A 17933-nucleotide genomic window follows, 5' to 3' on the forward strand; every position below is an offset into this window, starting at 1 on the left:
TAGCTTATGGGCAAGTAATAAATTGTATCATGTATCTTGAATGTATCATAGATAAGCTGGTATATAACGAATGCCACTTCAGATAGCTGTGAAATTAGGTGATTAACTAGTTGTTACTTAACCTTCTAATTTCTGTATAAGTCTAATTACATGAAGTAGAAGTGGGGGTTTTGATTTTTTACTTTGCTTTTCTGTTTGGAGTGTCATTGTAACTACTGTATTGTAAATGACAGAAAATAATTGCATATGTTAAAAAAATAAATTGTGTTACATTTAAAAAAAAAAGTGCTGTGTGATCTTCCCAGGACTGCTATAACAATGTTCCAGACTGAGTGGCTTCAAACAGCAGAAATTTATTGTTCTATTGTTCTGGGGGCTAGAAATCTGAAATCAAGGTGTCGACAGGGCCATGCTCCCTGAAAAGCCTCCAAGGGAAGATCCTTCCTTCCTTCCTTTCAGCTTTTGGAAGCCCCAGACATTCCTTGACTTGTGACAGCATAACTTCAGTCTTTGCCTTGGTATTCACATGGCCAGTTTCCTATGTCTCTTTGTCTCTGTGTCCAAATTCCACTTCTCTTATGAGGACACCAATCATATTGGGTTAAGGACCTACCATATTAACTACTAACATCTTCAACAACCTGATTTCCTTATAAGCTTACATTCTGCAGTACTGAGGATATTTTTGGGGGCAGAGGACACATAACAGGTAAAATATGCAATAAAAATCTTGGGGAGGGTGGTTCCAGCATGACCTGCAAGGGGACTCTGGAGTGTGAATTATATCACAAAGTTCTTCCAACCAAGCAAAACTCAAACATTAAGAAGGAATTGAGAAGATCAGACATCATGCACATTATCTGCTACAAGAGGCTAGGGAGGGATCCAGATGCTCTAGGGATGCCTTTGGGCCTGACTGGAATGATAACTGAGGATGTGGACAGGCTGGGGGTGGGGGTGGGGCAGGAGGTGGGAGTGTCAGAAGTTCTGGAGATCACGAGGGCTTGCTGCTCAGGACTGCACCTCGATCCAGCTTTACATTTCCTTCATGTCTCAGTTGCCCTTCCTGACCGTTTCACATTGACAAATTACCTGGCTTTGCTTCTGGGACTAGCAGCTCGAATGTCTTGTAAAGACCCAGTTTGGGAAAAGGATTCATGAACTTTGGCCTTCAAGAACAGAGGCTCCTAAATATGCACGGAGTCTCCTGGGGCTTGTTGCCTAGAAACAGCAGGATTCAATACCCCAGATCCCATATCAAATTCCTATGTTTGGCCTAGGCTTCTAGCTTCAGAAGGCTTTTTGATTTTGTTTTGAGGATCACTGCCTCCTTCTCTGTCTTTATCCAAGATTGTCTTTGGTGTTCATTTAAGCACATTTTCTGTTAGTTCCGATTTTGAAGCTCAGGCATGTTGTGGGTGGTAAGAAGTGGAGGAAAGGGGAGAGCCACATCCCGTGATCTTGTGAGCTGCGTCCCTTCGTGCCTTCCTTCTCTGCCATATTGCACCTCTCGTAGTTCTCCTCTCGACTTATTTAGAACATTTTCAGTAAGATAGCTCTCTGATGCTAATTAAATCCTAGGTATTATATTTGATGTCACATATTCAACTTTTCTATTAAAGGAATCCTTGTTGCCCATATCCAGACATGAGTTTTCTGTTGGGCCTGCAGAAAATGTTGTCATTTGCATATTGGTCCATACCTAGGTGCTTTGAATGGGTGCATCTGCATCTTTCTGGTACAGATAAAATTTGTACTGCCCTGCTGATAGGAATCCATAACCAGGTTGTGTGGGACTATCCTAGACAGCTGAAATTGGAAGCCACCTCCCTGGTATGACTTTAGTATCACCAGCTCCCAGCTCTCAGCCATAGAATTACTGGTACCTGAAATTCTGTCTTTAGAGATTGATTCTTTGTCTCAGGCTTGCTTTCCTTTTATTTGCAGAGGCACCTGTGGAAGGTGAGTCTTTTGTGTCAGCAACTCTCTAGTGAGATCCTTTCTTGGAAACAAGTAAATTTTGGCAAAGATAAGGAAAAATTAAGAAGGTACTTACAGCAAAAGTCGATGGTAAAGAAAGATGATACAATAAAAAGCGTGGAAACAGCACCAGACAGGGAGGCAGCAGTGGAGACCCTGAACTTTGATCTTTACAATTTGGGCAGTGAATGGATGTCAATGTGGTTGGTGCATTTGGAGAATGAGTTGGGCAGCTTTCTCTCTTCTTTTTCTCCTCTCTTAGTGTTTCACTGCATTGAGGCCATGCAGGCCTGCCTCACTGAGGACCAGCTGGTGGTGGAGTGGCGAAGCTCTGCTCCAGCGGTAGACACCTGGATGGTTGAGTGGTTCCCAGATTTGGACTCAGAGCCCTCCAATTTTTCCTGGGAATCTGTGTCTCAGGCCACGAACTGGACAATTCAGCAAGGTAGCCATTGTGGACCCTCTAAGTTCCCTCTGTGTAGGATTCAGTTTAATTTCCATCAGTTTTAAAATCTTTAACTTTGACTTCAAAGCTGTAGATGTGGTCAATAGCATTTGACAAAGCTAGTGCAAGCTTAGTGAAGTGACATTACTTGGCATTTCCCAGTGATGCTGTGTTGGGAAGTCATGGGTATCAGACCAGGTATCTGTCCTGTTTTCAGTTGGAAAACACCATGTTAACATCACCATCAGAGGGTCCTTTCTGGGTGTCTTGATCGTGTGGACAACATTAGAGTTTATATCCCATCCCAAGAAACACTAATCACAGATAAGTGAGGCTTTACCCTCCTAATCCTGTCAGTCCAGCCATTTCTTAATACTTAATAGCACCCATATAAGGGTTTATACTCCTGCAGGGAGGAAGAATGACAGAGGAGCCAGAATTCATGGTATCTGAGTTCTCTGGGTGATGGGCTCTTGACAGAAAGATTCAGTTTTTTCTGCAGTGCTTCCAAATCAGGTATCAAAGACCATGATCCTTTCCTGAATGGCTCTGTCATTTTACCACAGTGGTGCAGACTTAGTTCTAAGAATTAATTTTAAAAGGTTACAACTAGAATAGACATTAGAGACCATCCAACCTAACCTCCTTATTTTCCAGATGTGAAAACTATAGAGAAATAGAATATTTTTAGTAAGTTTTAGCTGTAAGTTGGTTTAGTGGTTGTTCTCCTTTGCCATGCCCTGAACTAAGGCTTGTTTTCTGTCTGTCTCTCTTGTTTACAGATGAATTAAAACCTTTCTGGTGCTACAACATCTCTGTATACCCAGTGTTGGGAGATCGAGTGGGTGAACCATTTTCTATCCAGGCTTATGTCAGAGAAGGCAGTACGTATGGAAAGGCCCTGTGGGCCAAGGAAACACTGTGAGGGGGAGCGCTATCCAACATCCAGACAAGGCTGTGGATGTCTGCGGCTTATTCACAGTTGCCTTAGTGTTTAGCTGTGTGGCACCTTCAGTTTGTGGTCAGCTATGTGTGCTTGACACAATTGTGGTCAAGTTGTAGATCCACTGAATTTCAAAGCTGCACTACAAGTTAGAGATCATCAAGTCCAGGTCACTCATTTCATAAATAGAAAATCAAGGCCCAGAGAGGTGAAATCGTTTGTGCAAAGTCACAAAGAAACTTGGTGCAAATAGCCCTGTAGGCAGAAATAACATTTAGTTAAGACCAAGTTAGGGACCTTACAGAGTTAGTCATAAATTGAAGATGCTAAAACATTATTTTTAGTTGTGTATTTGTAATCAAGGGTTTTACTGGTAAGCTGCTCAGACTTTATCTTTAGGAAATTAGCCTCTCCCACATTAGGAAACGCATCCTGTCACTCGAAGATAGCCCATGGGGCGTGTCCTTCACTAATATTTGATGACAGCTATTAAAGAGATGAGTAAAAGCTGAAGGCAAAACGAGAGAGCCATAAGAAAGTACTTTTTTTGCAGGCCTTTGACCCTGTTTTTTTTCTGTTCAAGATGGCTAATTCCAGAAAACAGTGTTTGCAAACAAGATGATTCATCATTTATCTACTCTACTTGCCTCCCTCCGGCACTGATTTTGCTTTCAGTATTAGCCAGAGCCTTTGTGGGGAAAGCATCTACTGAGCTGTGATTATTGTTTTTCTCTCTGTCCTGTAAAGTTCCATCAAGAGGTCCTGTGACGCAGGCAGACAACATTGGTGTGAGGACAGTCACAGTCACGTGGGAAGAGATTCCCAAGAATCAGAGAAATGGTTTCATCACCAACTACACCATATTTTATCAAGCTGAAGATGGGAAGGAATTCTGTAAGTGTGCCAGCTGGAAACCCCCTAAAACCCAAACTCGCTATGGGTAGGCCTGTCATAGGGATTGGTGCCCTATAATCTTGGATGAGTCCCTGAGCTTCTTTGAGCCTCTCTGATAATGAGGCCAAGAGCACTTCTTGACATTTTTTTTGGAGTCAAATGGGAGTGAAATAACAGTCTTGTAGGAACCATGGGAGTTGATATAATATGTCCTGGTCGTGCTGCAGGTTGGCCTCCTGGGAGGTTCCCCATCATTAGTCTGGAGTGGGGTGTGCTTAGACTAAACAGAGTGGTGACACGTAGCTCATTGTGGGACCTTTACCCTAACTCGTGCTGCCCACTGCCAAGTCATACTTTTCTTGAATTAAATTCACCACTTAAAACATTTGAAAATGTACAATTTAGTGACAGTGAATATAGTGATAATGATGTGCAACAATCATCTCTACCTGTTTTCATCCCCAAAAGAAACCTGGTACCCATTAGTCAATGCCTTCTCATTGTCTTCTTCCCATAGTCTCTGGAAACCACAAAATTGTTTTCTGTCTTTTTGATTTACCTATTCTGGCTATTTCATATAAATGGCATCATTTATATGAGGCTATCTGTATCTGGTTTCTTTTACTTAGCATAATGTTTTCAAAGTTCATCCATCTTGTAGCTTGTATTGGCATCTCATCTTTTTTTATAGCTAAATAATATTCTTTTATATTGATAATCCACATTTTATTTATCCATTCACTAGTTGATGAGCATTTGGGTTGTTTCCACCTTTTTGCTACTATAATTAATGCTGCTATGAATATCTGTGTGCAAATACTTGTTTGGGTCTCTGTTTTTAATTTTTTGGGGTGTATACCTATGAGTGGAATTGCTGGGTCATATGGTAATTCTGGCTTAATGTTTTGAGAAACCACCTAACTGTATTACCTAGCAGCTGCCCCATTTTACGTGCCCAGCAGCAATGTCTGATCATTCCAATTTCTCCACATTCTTACCAACACTTATTTTATTTAAAAAAATTACTATGGCTATCTTCATGGGCATGAAATGGTTTCTCAATGTGATTTTTATTTGCATTTTCTTAATATCTAATGATGTTGAGCATCTTTGCATGTGCTTATTGGCTATTTGTAGATCTTTGAGGAAGTCTTTTTAATTTCTTCACCTATTCTTAAGTTGGGTTGTTTGTCTTTCCGTTGTCGACTCCTAAGAGTTATTAAATTTATATTCTCTTTTTTTTCATAATGTTTTATTGTCAAATTGTTTTCCATATTAAATTTATATTCTCAATAGAAGTTCCTTATCATATATGTGACTTGCATATATTCCCACTCTAGAGATTGTCTTTTCACTTTCTTGATAATGTCTTTTGATGCACAAAAGCCTTTATTTTTGTGAAGTCCAGATTAATCTATTTTCTTTTGTTGTTTATGTGTTTGGTATCATATCTAAGAAACCACTGGCAAATTCAAGCACCATTTACCCTGTATTTGTCTTCTAAGAGTTTTATAGTATTAGCTCTTATGTTTAGGTCTTTGATCCATCTTTATAGGATAATTTTAAGCAGAACGTGGATAGGGGGGTTGGGGTATGAGATGGGCTGGCTTGGAGGTGCAGTTTCCAATGCTCTTATTTCACTGCTTCTAAAGAACCCCTTTTATTTGGCCTTGACTCTGGTATTTGACTTATATGTTTTTCCATTAGCCAAGACAGTCAACTCCAACATCCTACAGTATGACCTGGAGTCCCTGACCCGGAAGACCTCTTATAGTCTTCAAGTCATGGCCAGTACCAGTGCTGGGGGGACCAACAGCAGCAAAATAAACTTCAAGACATTGTCAATCAGTGAGTATTTTCTTCAAGCCTTGGATAAGTCCCCTTGGCATTTCCCTTAGGCCAGTTAGAGATAATTTTTGCCAAAGGCAGGGGGAAGCCAAATGAAAGGGTGGTACATAGTGAGAAGAACCATCTGCCCTGTGGCCTGTTGACCTTCTTGGAAGGTGTATGGGTGAGGAGCGAACGAGGAGAGCAGGTACATTGAGGGCTGAATTGGAGAAGACTGGTCATTTTTCTCCTTCCTCATGGATAGCCCCCATTGTCTTGAGGTGAAGGGATCAAGTTAATGCCAACTTGACTCTCACAGTCCAAACCAGCTCCTGCCTCGAGACTTTCCTCAGGTTCATAGTGACCAGTTTCTGGGTGTCTCAGGTTACTGCACAGTGGAGCCTTGGAGGAAAACCTTGGTTGAACAAGCACCACTGACCCACAGTGGTGGGGTCACTCATCCACCATTTGTGGAAATTTTTGAGCAAAAACATACATGATATGTTCTGCTTATTAGCTTTCACATTAAAAAAGTAGAGAGAAGGAAAAGTGTAATAAATACCAAATATAAAATGTAATATAATGTTGTATGATGGTTATGGGAAATATTCAAGAGGAAAAGAAGATGGAATGAGAGGGGAAAAGAAGAAAGAAGGGGAATGGGAGAAACAGAAATATGTAATTTTCTCAAGTCCTTGAGGGGCAGTGATTTGATCTGATATGCTACAATTGTTTTAAGTAATATTTTATATTAAAAGTGAAGGGACATTGCCATTTTTTACAGTAAAAGGGAAAAGTAGTCTGGTTTTAGTACTCTTGAAAACCTCTTGTTCATTACATCGTTGAAAGAATAAAAATATCTTTATGGCTCTGGAAAATATGACTATAGCATGTGTTTTTTACATAAAAACATGTTCTATTTTTATGGACTAACACTGCCTTTTTGGAGTTTTTTTGATATTCTTTAGAATTTTAGAATTATGTTCTTTAGAATTGTTCTTTAGAGTCTTTCAAAATCATCTTGTATTTTCACAATACTGGGCACAAATTGCATTATCTGCTAGAATTTTCTCCATGAGTCACATTTACGGAAGAGCCTTCCTTGGAGCCTTGATGTTTCTTACACTTGTCTACACATTACAGATCTCCCTCCTCCTGTCCCTGTTTCTCTGCAGTCTACCTATTTTCCACACAGCAGCCAGAGCTTAAAACCCTAGACTCCTGCTTCAAACCCCCCAGTGGCCTCTGTTATATTTTAAGTCAAATTCAAACTCCTACCCATAGCTTTCAGGATCCTTCATGATCTGTTGTTTGCTTACCTCATCTCCCGCTTTCTGCTTCTATTTATGTTCTTGAACTTCTTTCTGCTTTGAGGCTTTTGCATCTACTGTATGCTTTCTCCATATTTTTGGATGGCCGATTTCTTGTTATTATTAACATTATCTCAACTTTCACCTCTCAGAGAGGCCTTTTTTTTTTTTTACCACCTTTTTAAGTTACTAACTTTTCTTCCACCTTACCTTGGATACACTCTAACATCCTGTTATATCTGAAATAATCTTTTTTTATTGTCTGAACCCTTCTACCAGAATGTAGGCTCCATGAGAGTAGGGATCTTGTATTTATTTCTTTAAAAAAAATTTTTTTAATGTTTATTTGAGAGAGAAAGAGACAGAATGCAAGTGGGGGAGAGACAGAGAGAGAGGGAGACACAGAATCCGAAACAGGCTCCAGGCTCTGAGCTGTCAGCACAGAGCCCGACATGGGGCTCCAACTCATGAACCATGAGATCATGACCTGAGCAGAAGTCAGACACTTGATTGATTGAGCCCCCCCGCCGCGGCCCCCCACGCCCCAGGATCTTGTATTTCTTGCTTATTGCTGTTTGTTTCATTACTCAGAACAGTGTTTGGCAAATGATAATTGCACAATAAATATGTACTGAATGAATGAAGTTGGAAAATGAACCTGGTGAACATAGTATCTGTCACTGTTATTTAGGGGAAGAGAACTGGATGAAGAGCCATAAATACCAGGGTGTTTTTTTTAATGGATAAATTTGAATTCAATTGAATTGAAAGAAAACTCATAAGGAATGTGTTGCTGAGGTACTGGAAGAAAAAGTTAATCTTTGATATTTGTTAAGAAAGTGAGGAGCTCATCCTTTTACTGACTTTTGTCTCTTATTCCCAAAGGTGTCCTTGAGATTTTCTTGATAACTTCTTTGGTTGGAGGTGGCCTTCTTATTCTCATCATCTTGGCAGTGGCATATGGTCTCAAAAGACCCAAGTGAGTTTATAGGCAACAGTGTGAGTGTTACAGACAACAGAAAGGGGTGGAAGGCATCGTGGGTGGAAGAGGGCACTCTGTCATTAAGGGGGTGTTGACTCACTTATTAATTTGATATATATTTGTAGAGTTTCTTATATGCCACACCTTGTTAGAATTCTGACAAACAAGAGGACTTTCATCCCCAGAGCCCCATACACCAGGCTTAGCCCAGAGGATTGCCAGCTGCCTCACAGGCTTTATCTTCTCTACTTGGCATCTGAGACTAGAATTAGGGAGAAGGTCCTTTCTCTCAGTGTCTGGAAGCAGCAAGAGGCCTCAGGGCCACTAGCTTCTCTCCCAGGCTGAGCAGGAAGCATACTCACAGAATTAGAGCATTGGCCAAGTAGTGTGCCCAGCACGAACTTGTTCCTTTCTCATGATGCAGTGTTGGAGGGCTGGCTACAGTGGCATTTGTCTTGCCTGCTCTGGCCACTGTGGGAAAGGAAATTCATCCTGCAGCTTTCTCTCCACAGACAGCATGCTACCCTGCTGGTCAAGAGCTCCCTCCCTGAGGGACCTCTCTCTCCAGAACTGCGAAGTTGTGGGCCTTCTCTGCCAAGTAGCCAGGCTTAGTTATGGCTAAGTGAATGTCACCCTCATTTCCAACTATAGATAGAAACCAAGTCACCAGCCAAACTCTTGTACATTTTGCATGTGTAACAAGATCCCAGTGATGCTACTGCTGGATGGGAGCACACTTTGAGAATCACTGCTCTAAAGTATGGGTATCTTATCAGACTTTGAGTGTTTCCTTCCTGGAGAACAAATCTCAAAGACATAGTCCTTCAGTGGTGTGATTTCCAGCATCAGGACCCAGGGTGGAGATGGAGGGACTGGGAAGGGTAAGAAACGTATCTTTCCATCACACCCCATTGATGACTTGCAGTTTCACTCCCCAGAGTACTTTGTTTTCCCAGTTTCTGTCAGGAGGTCAGAAGCTTGCCCTTATGTATTAGGGAGCCATACAGCTCCCTATAGCAAAGCTCCAGTCTTTGGCATAGCCATGCAGTGTAACCTACTTCTTGAACTCACTTCCTGTTTTAAAATCTTATCTCTTATTAGCAAACTGAAGCACCTATGTTGGCCCGATGTCCCCAACCCTGCTGAAAGCAGTATAGCTACATGGTGTGGAGATGATTTCAAGGTAAGTAACCCTGTTTTTGTTAAGGAATCGTTGAGGAGGCTGGTTGTAGGAGACAAAGAAGAGTGATGGAGGAGAAGAGGAGTCCCAGACTGAGATTTTAGAGGGTTTACATGAGCCATGAGGTCATGACCCGAGCCTCTGTCTGGTACTTCACTGATTGAGCCACCCAGGTGCCCCAAGTTTCATAAGTTTTTAAATAAAATCTGTTTTGAAATTTTTAAGGTATAATTTCTTAGATAAGTGAAAATAAGCCCTATCAAATATCACCTTTAAATTTTTATTATTGAAAGACTGTTTCTAATATTTCTTAATGCTGGAATTTTTAGTATTAGCCCTTGTTTCAACTCAGAAGTCTTTTTAAACGTGGATATTTTTATTTACTTATTTAAATTTTTGTTATTTGTGTTATTTCTCTTTTCTTCTCTCCTTTATCAGCTGTGTATTACCCTATTTACTTTGCTACTTATTAAAAGTTACTAAGAGAGTAAACAAATTTATAGGCAGTATTGTCAAATGTCTAAAATATTTATTTATTTTAAAAAGTTTATTTATTTATTTTGAGAGAGAGATAAGGAGATGAGGGGCAGAGGGAGGGAGCCCAAGGAGGTTCCAGTGCAGGGCTTGATCCCACAATGCTGGGATCATTGCCTGAGTCAAGATCAAGACTTGGACACTTAACCAGCTGAGCCATCCAGGTGCCCCTAACATGCTTTTTGAGTAATACAGGACTGGTCTCCATGGCAGGCACATATTACTCACTGCATGCCAGGCATTGAGCTAGACTCTTGGTACATAAAGATGACCAGGACACTGCCTCTGCCTAGGAGGCCATCTTTGATTTTCTGGGGATGTTGGGCAAGTCACTTGTCTTCATGATTGTGGTTTTTCCATCTGTAAGAGTTCTAACTTTGATGGCACCATCTGAACTGTGGTTTTGTGAACTTAAGATTGTGTTGCAAATAGCCTTGAACTCCCGACAAGAAAAAAATCGAATACCTTGTGCTATTCCCAGAAAATGGGCCAGTGTTGTCATGCTCCTTTGGAAGGGCATATGGAGGCAGTTGGCTATCACTTCTGGTCTCTGGAAGGAATGTGGGGGGCTGGTCGAGGTGGGACATTGGCTATCCCAAGCCTATTGAGGTTTTGACTACCTCATGTATAGTTCGAAAATGATCATTGAGGGTATCCTTTTCTCTTTTTCAGGATAAGCTAAATTTGAAGGAATCTGAGGACCCTGTGAACATGGAAGAAGAAAGAGTTCTAAAACCATGTTTTGCCCCCAGTGACCTTATTGACAAGTTGGTGGTGAACTTTGGGAATTTTCTGGAAGAGGTTTCCACAGAGGAACTTGGAAAGGGTCAGGAAAACATTTTGAGAGAAGAAAAGAATGAGTATGTGACTTCTCCATATCGACCTTATTGTCCTCCAATTTCAACTGAGATTCTACAGAGGAAATCCCAACAGCTATGTTCTAGAATACCAGAGAGGATCTGCCTAGAAAGCAATGAGCAGCCTTTTTCTTTTGTTGAGAATTTAGGGTCAGACCATCTCTGTGAAGGGGAACCTAATCCATACTTGAAAAATTCAGTGACAACCAGAGAATTTCTCATATCTGAAAAACTTACAGAGCAAACCAAAAGGGAAGTCTAGTTGTTGGGGTGGCTTGAATCCCTCTGGGTCTCAGTGTGGGTCACTATTGCAGAGAGAATGTATCATGACTTGGCCAGAAGAGCTTCCTTAGCTGTCTCCCCAACCTTGCTTTGTGTTAGAGAAACTGTCACACATTCCTGAGGGGCTTGGCTTGTTGAACTTGGTTGGCACAGATGTGTAACTTGCCTGAAGAAGGGATGGTGACATGTCTGAGCACTTAGCAGAAAAAAAAAACACTTATTTTCTTTTGTTCAGGTCACAAGCTCTCACTGAGATCTCTGATTTTAAGGGACGCTAGGGCCCCTAAGGTAGATATACCTTGCCTTCCCTAGGAATTAGGTCATTGCCACAGCGTTTGCTCAAACCACTCAGGGATCCAGCAGACTTCCCCATTGCCAGAGGACAGTGGTCTGGTAGGAGGTGGGGATCTCTCCCTTTACCTTGATTTCACTTCAGTTCTGGGTTCCAGCTCGAAGGTAACCCTGAGATCTCACTTTTGAGATTTTGTTTCTCCCTTAGTATAGGGGCAGGGGAAGCGAAGTGGCCTTCCTGATGGTGTGCCTGCCTGAGACATCTCATTACCCTGGCAGAACCTCCAGTGTCTGCAGCAGCACCTCCACCCTGGACTGTTGCCCCTAGTTCACAGCACATTGGCCTCTGGTAAATCGAGGAATGTGGGGAATCTCAGCACGCACTAGGGTGTGGACTCTAGGCCGGGCCAGCAGGTCTGCCCCAATCTTCAGGTCATTGCCCACCTCTGGGAAGTTCCTGAAGGCCTTTGCTAGCTCTTTGTCTTACAGCCAAACCTGGAGTAGAAAGGCACCAAATACTGCACAGCTTTTGTACAGGTACTTGGGCCCCTCTCACTGGCTCAGAGCCTAGGAATACTTACTAAGCATCCTTCAAAGGCCTCCTTCCTGAAGGACTTGAGTAGAGTGTGGAAACATGCTACTGTAACTTCGCTGCTCTGACCCATGAGTCCTCTTCTTTCACCTTGGCCATGCACAGAGCTTATGACAGTCAGGAGAGCCTTTAGCCGAAGTGCTAGTGGTAGGATTCAGTTGCTGAGAATTGAAAACTGATGGCTGGCACCTTAACCACAGTGATGCCCGATGACTTCCTAATATGTAGCTTTGACTCATCTGGCTTTTGGGGGAGGTCACTGAGAACCTGATGAGATCTGGGGAGGCCAGGCAATGAGTGAGCAGGTGAGGTGCCATGAACCTGCATTTACCAGCCAGAAAGGCCAGTGTTTTTATAGGAGAATTTGAGAAGTCAGTACTTGAGTAGCAGGCATGAACTTCACAAGCCAACAATTCATATGTGCAAAAATACCACTTTACTTTCCTATAACTAAAATTAATTTCCGACCCAAGCCTGTGACATTTTGAAGTAACCACAGCCCATTTACGTGACTTCTGAGTGGCGCTGGGTTTGTAGCTCAGTCAGTCAGGATTTCGGCACCCTGCCCACCCCCTCTGCCTCTGTCCAGTCTGGGACTGATTCTGAGTGCCACGGGATGTTCAGTGAAGCAGCAGGGTTCTGTCTCCCATTTGGTGTCCGCCTCATGCTGGTCCAGGGATGTGCCTCTGGCCCCCACCTGTTGGGTTACCTGCCACTTTTCTTAGCCAATTGTTGTGTCCTTATCTTAGACACAAGCAGGTGGTGCAGCTCTCCCGGAACTTTCTCCTCATTAAATCTCCAGTGTCAGCAGCACCTTTTTGCCCCCACCCCCAAAGTCTTAATGCCTAGTATATAGAATAGTGTCTGCTGACAGGGCACAGAACGCCAGAGGTCTGGGGCAAGGGCCTGGGCAAGCTGCCCCTTTGTACTGAACGTAGACAGGGACCAAATGCGAGGGATACCCTCTGTGGGGGAATCCATCTGTGGTAGGCTCTCTCTGCCCTTTCTCCCCATCCCAGCTGTCGTGACTCAGGCATTTCTATGAGTTCCTTGTCCCCCAGGGTTCCAGATGGGGGCCTTTCTACCTGTTTCTTTGAATTTGTGATCCTCAGAGACATGCTAGCCTCATACCCCACAGTTCTTCTCTTTTCTGTGGCCATCTGCCCACCTCCCACTGAGGGATCTTCTCAAATTCTGTATGAGGGAAAGGGGGAAGGGGGAAGGGAATGAGTCCCCTGCCCGACCCCCCACCATCTTGTTTCACACCTGGCTGAGTTTTTTAACCTAAAACCCAAGAATTAGATGTCTGGGGAGAGATGAGGGGTCCCACTTGGCTCCTGTGAGTGGGTTTCAGAGATGAAGACACTTCCTTCTTCTCCTCTCTCAATCCTTCATTAAAGCCTGCAGTGTCTTCGGGTGGACAGTTGGCAAATGCCACACACCTGGCCCCTCCTCTGCTTCATCCCTTCCTCCTGCCCATCTTCTGCTTTCCTGCCTTTCTCAGAAGCTTCTCTTCTTTTTAACGCTTTTTACTTCTTTCTTTTCTTTTCTTTTCTTCTTTTCCCACTAGCCTCCTTTTATCATATTCCACACTTACTTTTGTTGCCTTGAGGACTAGGGAAGTAGGCGCTTTGTGTTGTGTTCTAGGTGACCCGGGGTGGGTCCTAGCAGTTGGCGTTGCCTACCAGCAAGGGCTCCTTCAGTGGGCCGCACACTGCTCCCCAGAGCAGATTCCCAGGGCACAGGCCTAAAAGCTAAGAAGCCACGGTGACCTTTGGTGACCTTTCTTCCCTGGAATTGAGTCACAAACTGTCTCCACTCCCAGCACTGTGGCTGCCTCTGTGGCCCAAAAAAACCATCTGCATTTTCTCTGTTCTTTCAAAGAGACAGACAAAACACAAACAGGAAAACCTGTATTTCAGCAAGGTCATGAAACACTGATAACCTTCTCAGTGGAGTTTTCTGGGGCTCAGAACCATGTAAACAGCAATGTTAGTGCTTTATTAATGGCCTTTCTTCTACAATGATACCAGAAAATTTTAGAAGAATGGCAGAAAAGTCAACTGTGGGCTTAGAAGGTCGTACTTTCACTGTGGTTTCTCAGGAGGCAGCAGTAAACCACATCCAGTGCAAACACTATAAGGGTGAAATGTGTTTTGAAAGGAGTCAGTAGGTGGGGAGAGAGTGGGGGAAGGAGAGATGCCCTGTGTGGGTGCTAGCATGCCTACTGGGGCTGCTCCTTTGTGTGAGGGAAGTCTGTGCCTGCTGCCCAGCCATCCTGAGGGGGTTCTGGTGCCTTCTCCGGCATGTCTGAGTAACTGCCTTCTCTTTGCAAACTGGCCTTCAGGCTGGCCTTGTGTTTGTAGAGCCCATGACTGAGAAATGATGTTGACATTTTAAATTCTGTTGGATAGCTGCAGAAAGGAAGAATAATGTTTAATTACATATGTAAACTATATGGAATTCACATTTGTGTCCATAAATGAGGCTTAAATTGGAAAAGAGCCACACCCATCATTTACACATCATCTGTCTCCTTCCTCCCACAAAGGTAGAACTGAGTAGTTGAGACAGAAAATTTCTCCCACAAAGTATAAAATGGTCACCACCTTGCCCACCAACATGAGGCTCAGACCTCACAGTGTTGGCCCACAGAGTGTTTTAATTTTGAATTAGCTGCTAATTAAACAATTTCAGGTTATGGTCATTCTGGATTTCCAGCTGGGTAGGGACTGCCTCTTTCAGAAGGGCACACACTCTCTGGCTCCCCAGCCCAGCCCTCTCCGCTGCCCATAGCTAAGGTGGGGGAGTTAGTGGTTGGTTAGTGGTTCTTCCTACAGCTTAGTCAGTGCCCCCACCTCAGACATGTGGCCTAGATGTATTTTGGGTAGTGGGTAGAAGCCAGCAGTGCTGGCAGTGATTGCGCAGTGAACCAAATAGGTCCCACAACAAAGACTTATCTGGCCCCAAATGCCAGGAGTGTTGAGATTTAGAAATCCTGGCTGAGCTACTTCTGCCTACTCACCATCCATAGGTGTCCCTTACCTTTTTTTTTTTTAATATAAATTTAAATTTTACCAATTATTTGTATTATTCTTAATTCCTTCCTGAAATGATCTGCATATACTTATATACGTGTTTATCTAATTGAATGTTATATATAGATTCTATTGTATTTTTCTTTCATGTACTAGTTCATGTTTAAAATTTCATGCATGAGCATGGTTCATCGTGGTAGCATGTCGAATGGAAACACAGAACTCCATGGCGTGCCTGCATATTGTGGTTTGCCAAGGCTCCTTACTTGATAGGATTGTTTTAAATGTCTTCTTCATATAGAGAGCAATTTCACTAAATGGTGTTCTTTGTACATGCTCCTTTCCCACCTTTGGCCTAACCCCTTGGGGACTCTTTCTAAAGATGGAATTGCTGGGTCAAAGTTTTATGGTTATTGTCATATATTGCACAACTGTGTCCCCCAAAAGCCTGCACTGATATGTTCACTTTCAACAGGGGTTTCTGGCATCCTTTGTTCTTGCTATTGATAATCAATTGTTTACTGCTCTAAACTGGATTTTGTCAATTTATTGGATACGGTTACTGACACTTCCTAGTTATTTGTGTTGCTTAAGTCATTGTGAAGGTAAGCTTTCCCAAGTATATCTTATAGTCTGCATGTCCACCTGTTGATGTGATAGAGTGTTCTATCTCCAAGCCACTGGGGCATTGAGAGACCAGCTGAGCTGCTAGACATTAGAGCCACACAGCAGGACTTTCTAAAAATTGGTTGACTTTGTCATTTGGCTGAGTATTTAAAATCTATGGGTTTTGTAGGACATTTTAAAACAAACGTCACATTGATGTGTTTCCTGAATTAGTGGCAAGGCCTATTTGCAATCACAGTATGTGACATTATTGGTGTCTTGCACTCTTGGGAGGAGGGTGCCTGGACTGAGTATGACAATGTCATTAGCAGTTCTTGTCCCTCTGCAGCTTTTACCAGACCCTGGAGTCAGCAGAGAGAGCTTTTGCTCAAAAGCACAAACATCTCCAGTCCATGTTGGTGAAAGCCTGGACATGCCTGCCCCTGGCTGCTGAGAAACGTGTGGGAGAAACGCAAAGGGAGTAAGTCCTCAAGAGCACAAAGCCAGCAGTCCGCAAGCCTCAGATGGTTAGTCAAGGCAGACTAGGTGCACATACCACTGATTTTGTTTTTAGGAGCAGGATTCTCTTTTCTGTCCAACTTCACTACCTCTGTGGAGTAAAGTACTCCAAGGCCTGGACTTTAAAATGGAAATCAAAATGTGCCAAGCAGAACGGACGTGCAGAGTATTCTGAATGATTATAGTAATGCACAAGACTGGAGCTGTGTACCGGAGAACCGTCTCTCTGTAGACTGCATGTTGTTTCTTCCGCTTATTGCTCATAAAGCCACCTAGTATGTAACGCGTGTGCATGGCATGAAAGCAGGGTTATTAGGAGAATAGTCTTTAAAAATCCTTTACTATAAATGCATTGGTATTTCAATCTTTCAGGTAATAAAGCTGTAATAACATTTTCATGTAAAGCTTTACTTCTGTTTTAAAGTTTTGCCCACTCAGGTATTTAAAATGAGATTTGGAAATGCAAATATCCAACTTTGTTAGAGATCAAGGGAGTCTCTTGGTTATGGGACACTTGAAAGAGCTATAGATGACGAGGAATCAGGCATAGGGAATTGTTTTTGTAACACAGCTCCCACTAGGGATGCAACTGGGCCTCACACCTGCGTTCTCACCCTCTTTGTCTTTGATTCCTCATGGCAGCATTTTTTGTTTCAAAGTTTATTTATTTTTGAGAGAGACAGGGACAGCATGAATAGGGGAAGGGGAGGGGGGAGAGAGAGAGAGAGAGAGAGAGAGAGAGAGAGAGAGAGAGAGAGAGAGAGAGAGAGTCCCAAGCTAGCTCCATGCTGTCAGTGCAGAGCCTGATGTGGGGCTTGAACTCACGAACCATGCGATATGAGCTTAGCTAAAACCAGGGGTCAGTCACTTAACTGACTGAGCCACCCAGGTGCCTTTCACAGCAGCATTTTCAAACTCCCAGCTCTTCAAGCTCCCTCGGAGTCTCCCCTCCCCGCTCTCAGCAGATGAAGTGGCCCCCCTTCACCAAAGACGCCACCTGCCCATCTCTCTTCTATTCAGGTCAGACTTTGGGGAAGATCTCTGAGACAGAGGTGGCCTTGCTCTTATATTATACATCCCTACCCACCGGCTCTCTTGTTCTTTCAACTTCTCCGTCTTGAGTGATTTCTTCCCAAAGCTTCTAAACATACTCATGTCACTTCTGTGTTAAAAGAGAACAAAGTATGCTCCTTTATCACCGTCTCCCTCTGGCTGCCTTCTGACTCTCTCTCCATGGATCCACCTGTGGTTGCAGGCTGAAGTGCCGTACCCCATGTAGCGGCAGGGAGGAAACGACTGATGCTAAAACCTCTAGGGCATTCGCAGATTGGCACCCTCATTTCCCCAGATCACACTCTTGGGGGATAAGGACAGAGGCCCAGTAACAAAGCAGGGATTCTCTGGTTTATTCTCACCATCAAGACTCCAGAACCCAGGCAGCAAATCTCTCTTTTCTAGGGTTATGTGGCTACCTGCTTCTCCCTCCTGCCATCTGCTGTGTCCCCAGCTCCTGAGGGGCTGTGTGGAGCCACAGCTGTGGGTAGAGTGCCCAGCCGTGTTGGACTGAGGCATTTGCCAGGACGTGGACCCTGCTGCGATAAAACCCCAGGGCCCCAGGTAAACCAGAACAGTGTGATCCTATACTGCAGCTCT

General features: G+C 43.3%; 1 protein-coding gene across 1 annotated transcript in view; it reads left to right on the top strand.

Moving 5' to 3' along the window:
• The window catches only part of IL31RA (interleukin 31 receptor A), a 69319-nt gene extending 52663 nt beyond the window's left edge, over positions 1-16656 (top strand). Inside the window, exons 9-16 of the mRNA XM_029941207.1 lie at positions 2243-2425; positions 3208-3309; positions 4116-4262; positions 5970-6110; positions 8285-8378; positions 9483-9564; positions 10768-10955; positions 16111-16656. Of these exons, the coding sequence (XP_029797067.1) occupies positions 2243-2425; positions 3208-3309; positions 4116-4262; positions 5970-6110; positions 8285-8378; positions 9483-9564; positions 10768-10955; positions 16111-16246 (1073 nt within the window). The 3' untranslated portion in view covers positions 16247-16656. The remainder of the gene's footprint in view (positions 1-2242; positions 2426-3207; positions 3310-4115; positions 4263-5969; positions 6111-8284; positions 8379-9482; positions 9565-10767; positions 10956-16110) is intronic.
• Positions 16657-17933: the final 1277 nt, after the last annotated feature.

Source organism: Suricata suricatta, chromosome 6, assembly GCF_006229205.1.
Source record: "Suricata suricatta isolate VVHF042 chromosome 6, meerkat_22Aug2017_6uvM2_HiC, whole genome shotgun sequence".
NCBI lineage: Eukaryota > Metazoa > Chordata > Mammalia > Carnivora > Herpestidae > Suricata > Suricata suricatta.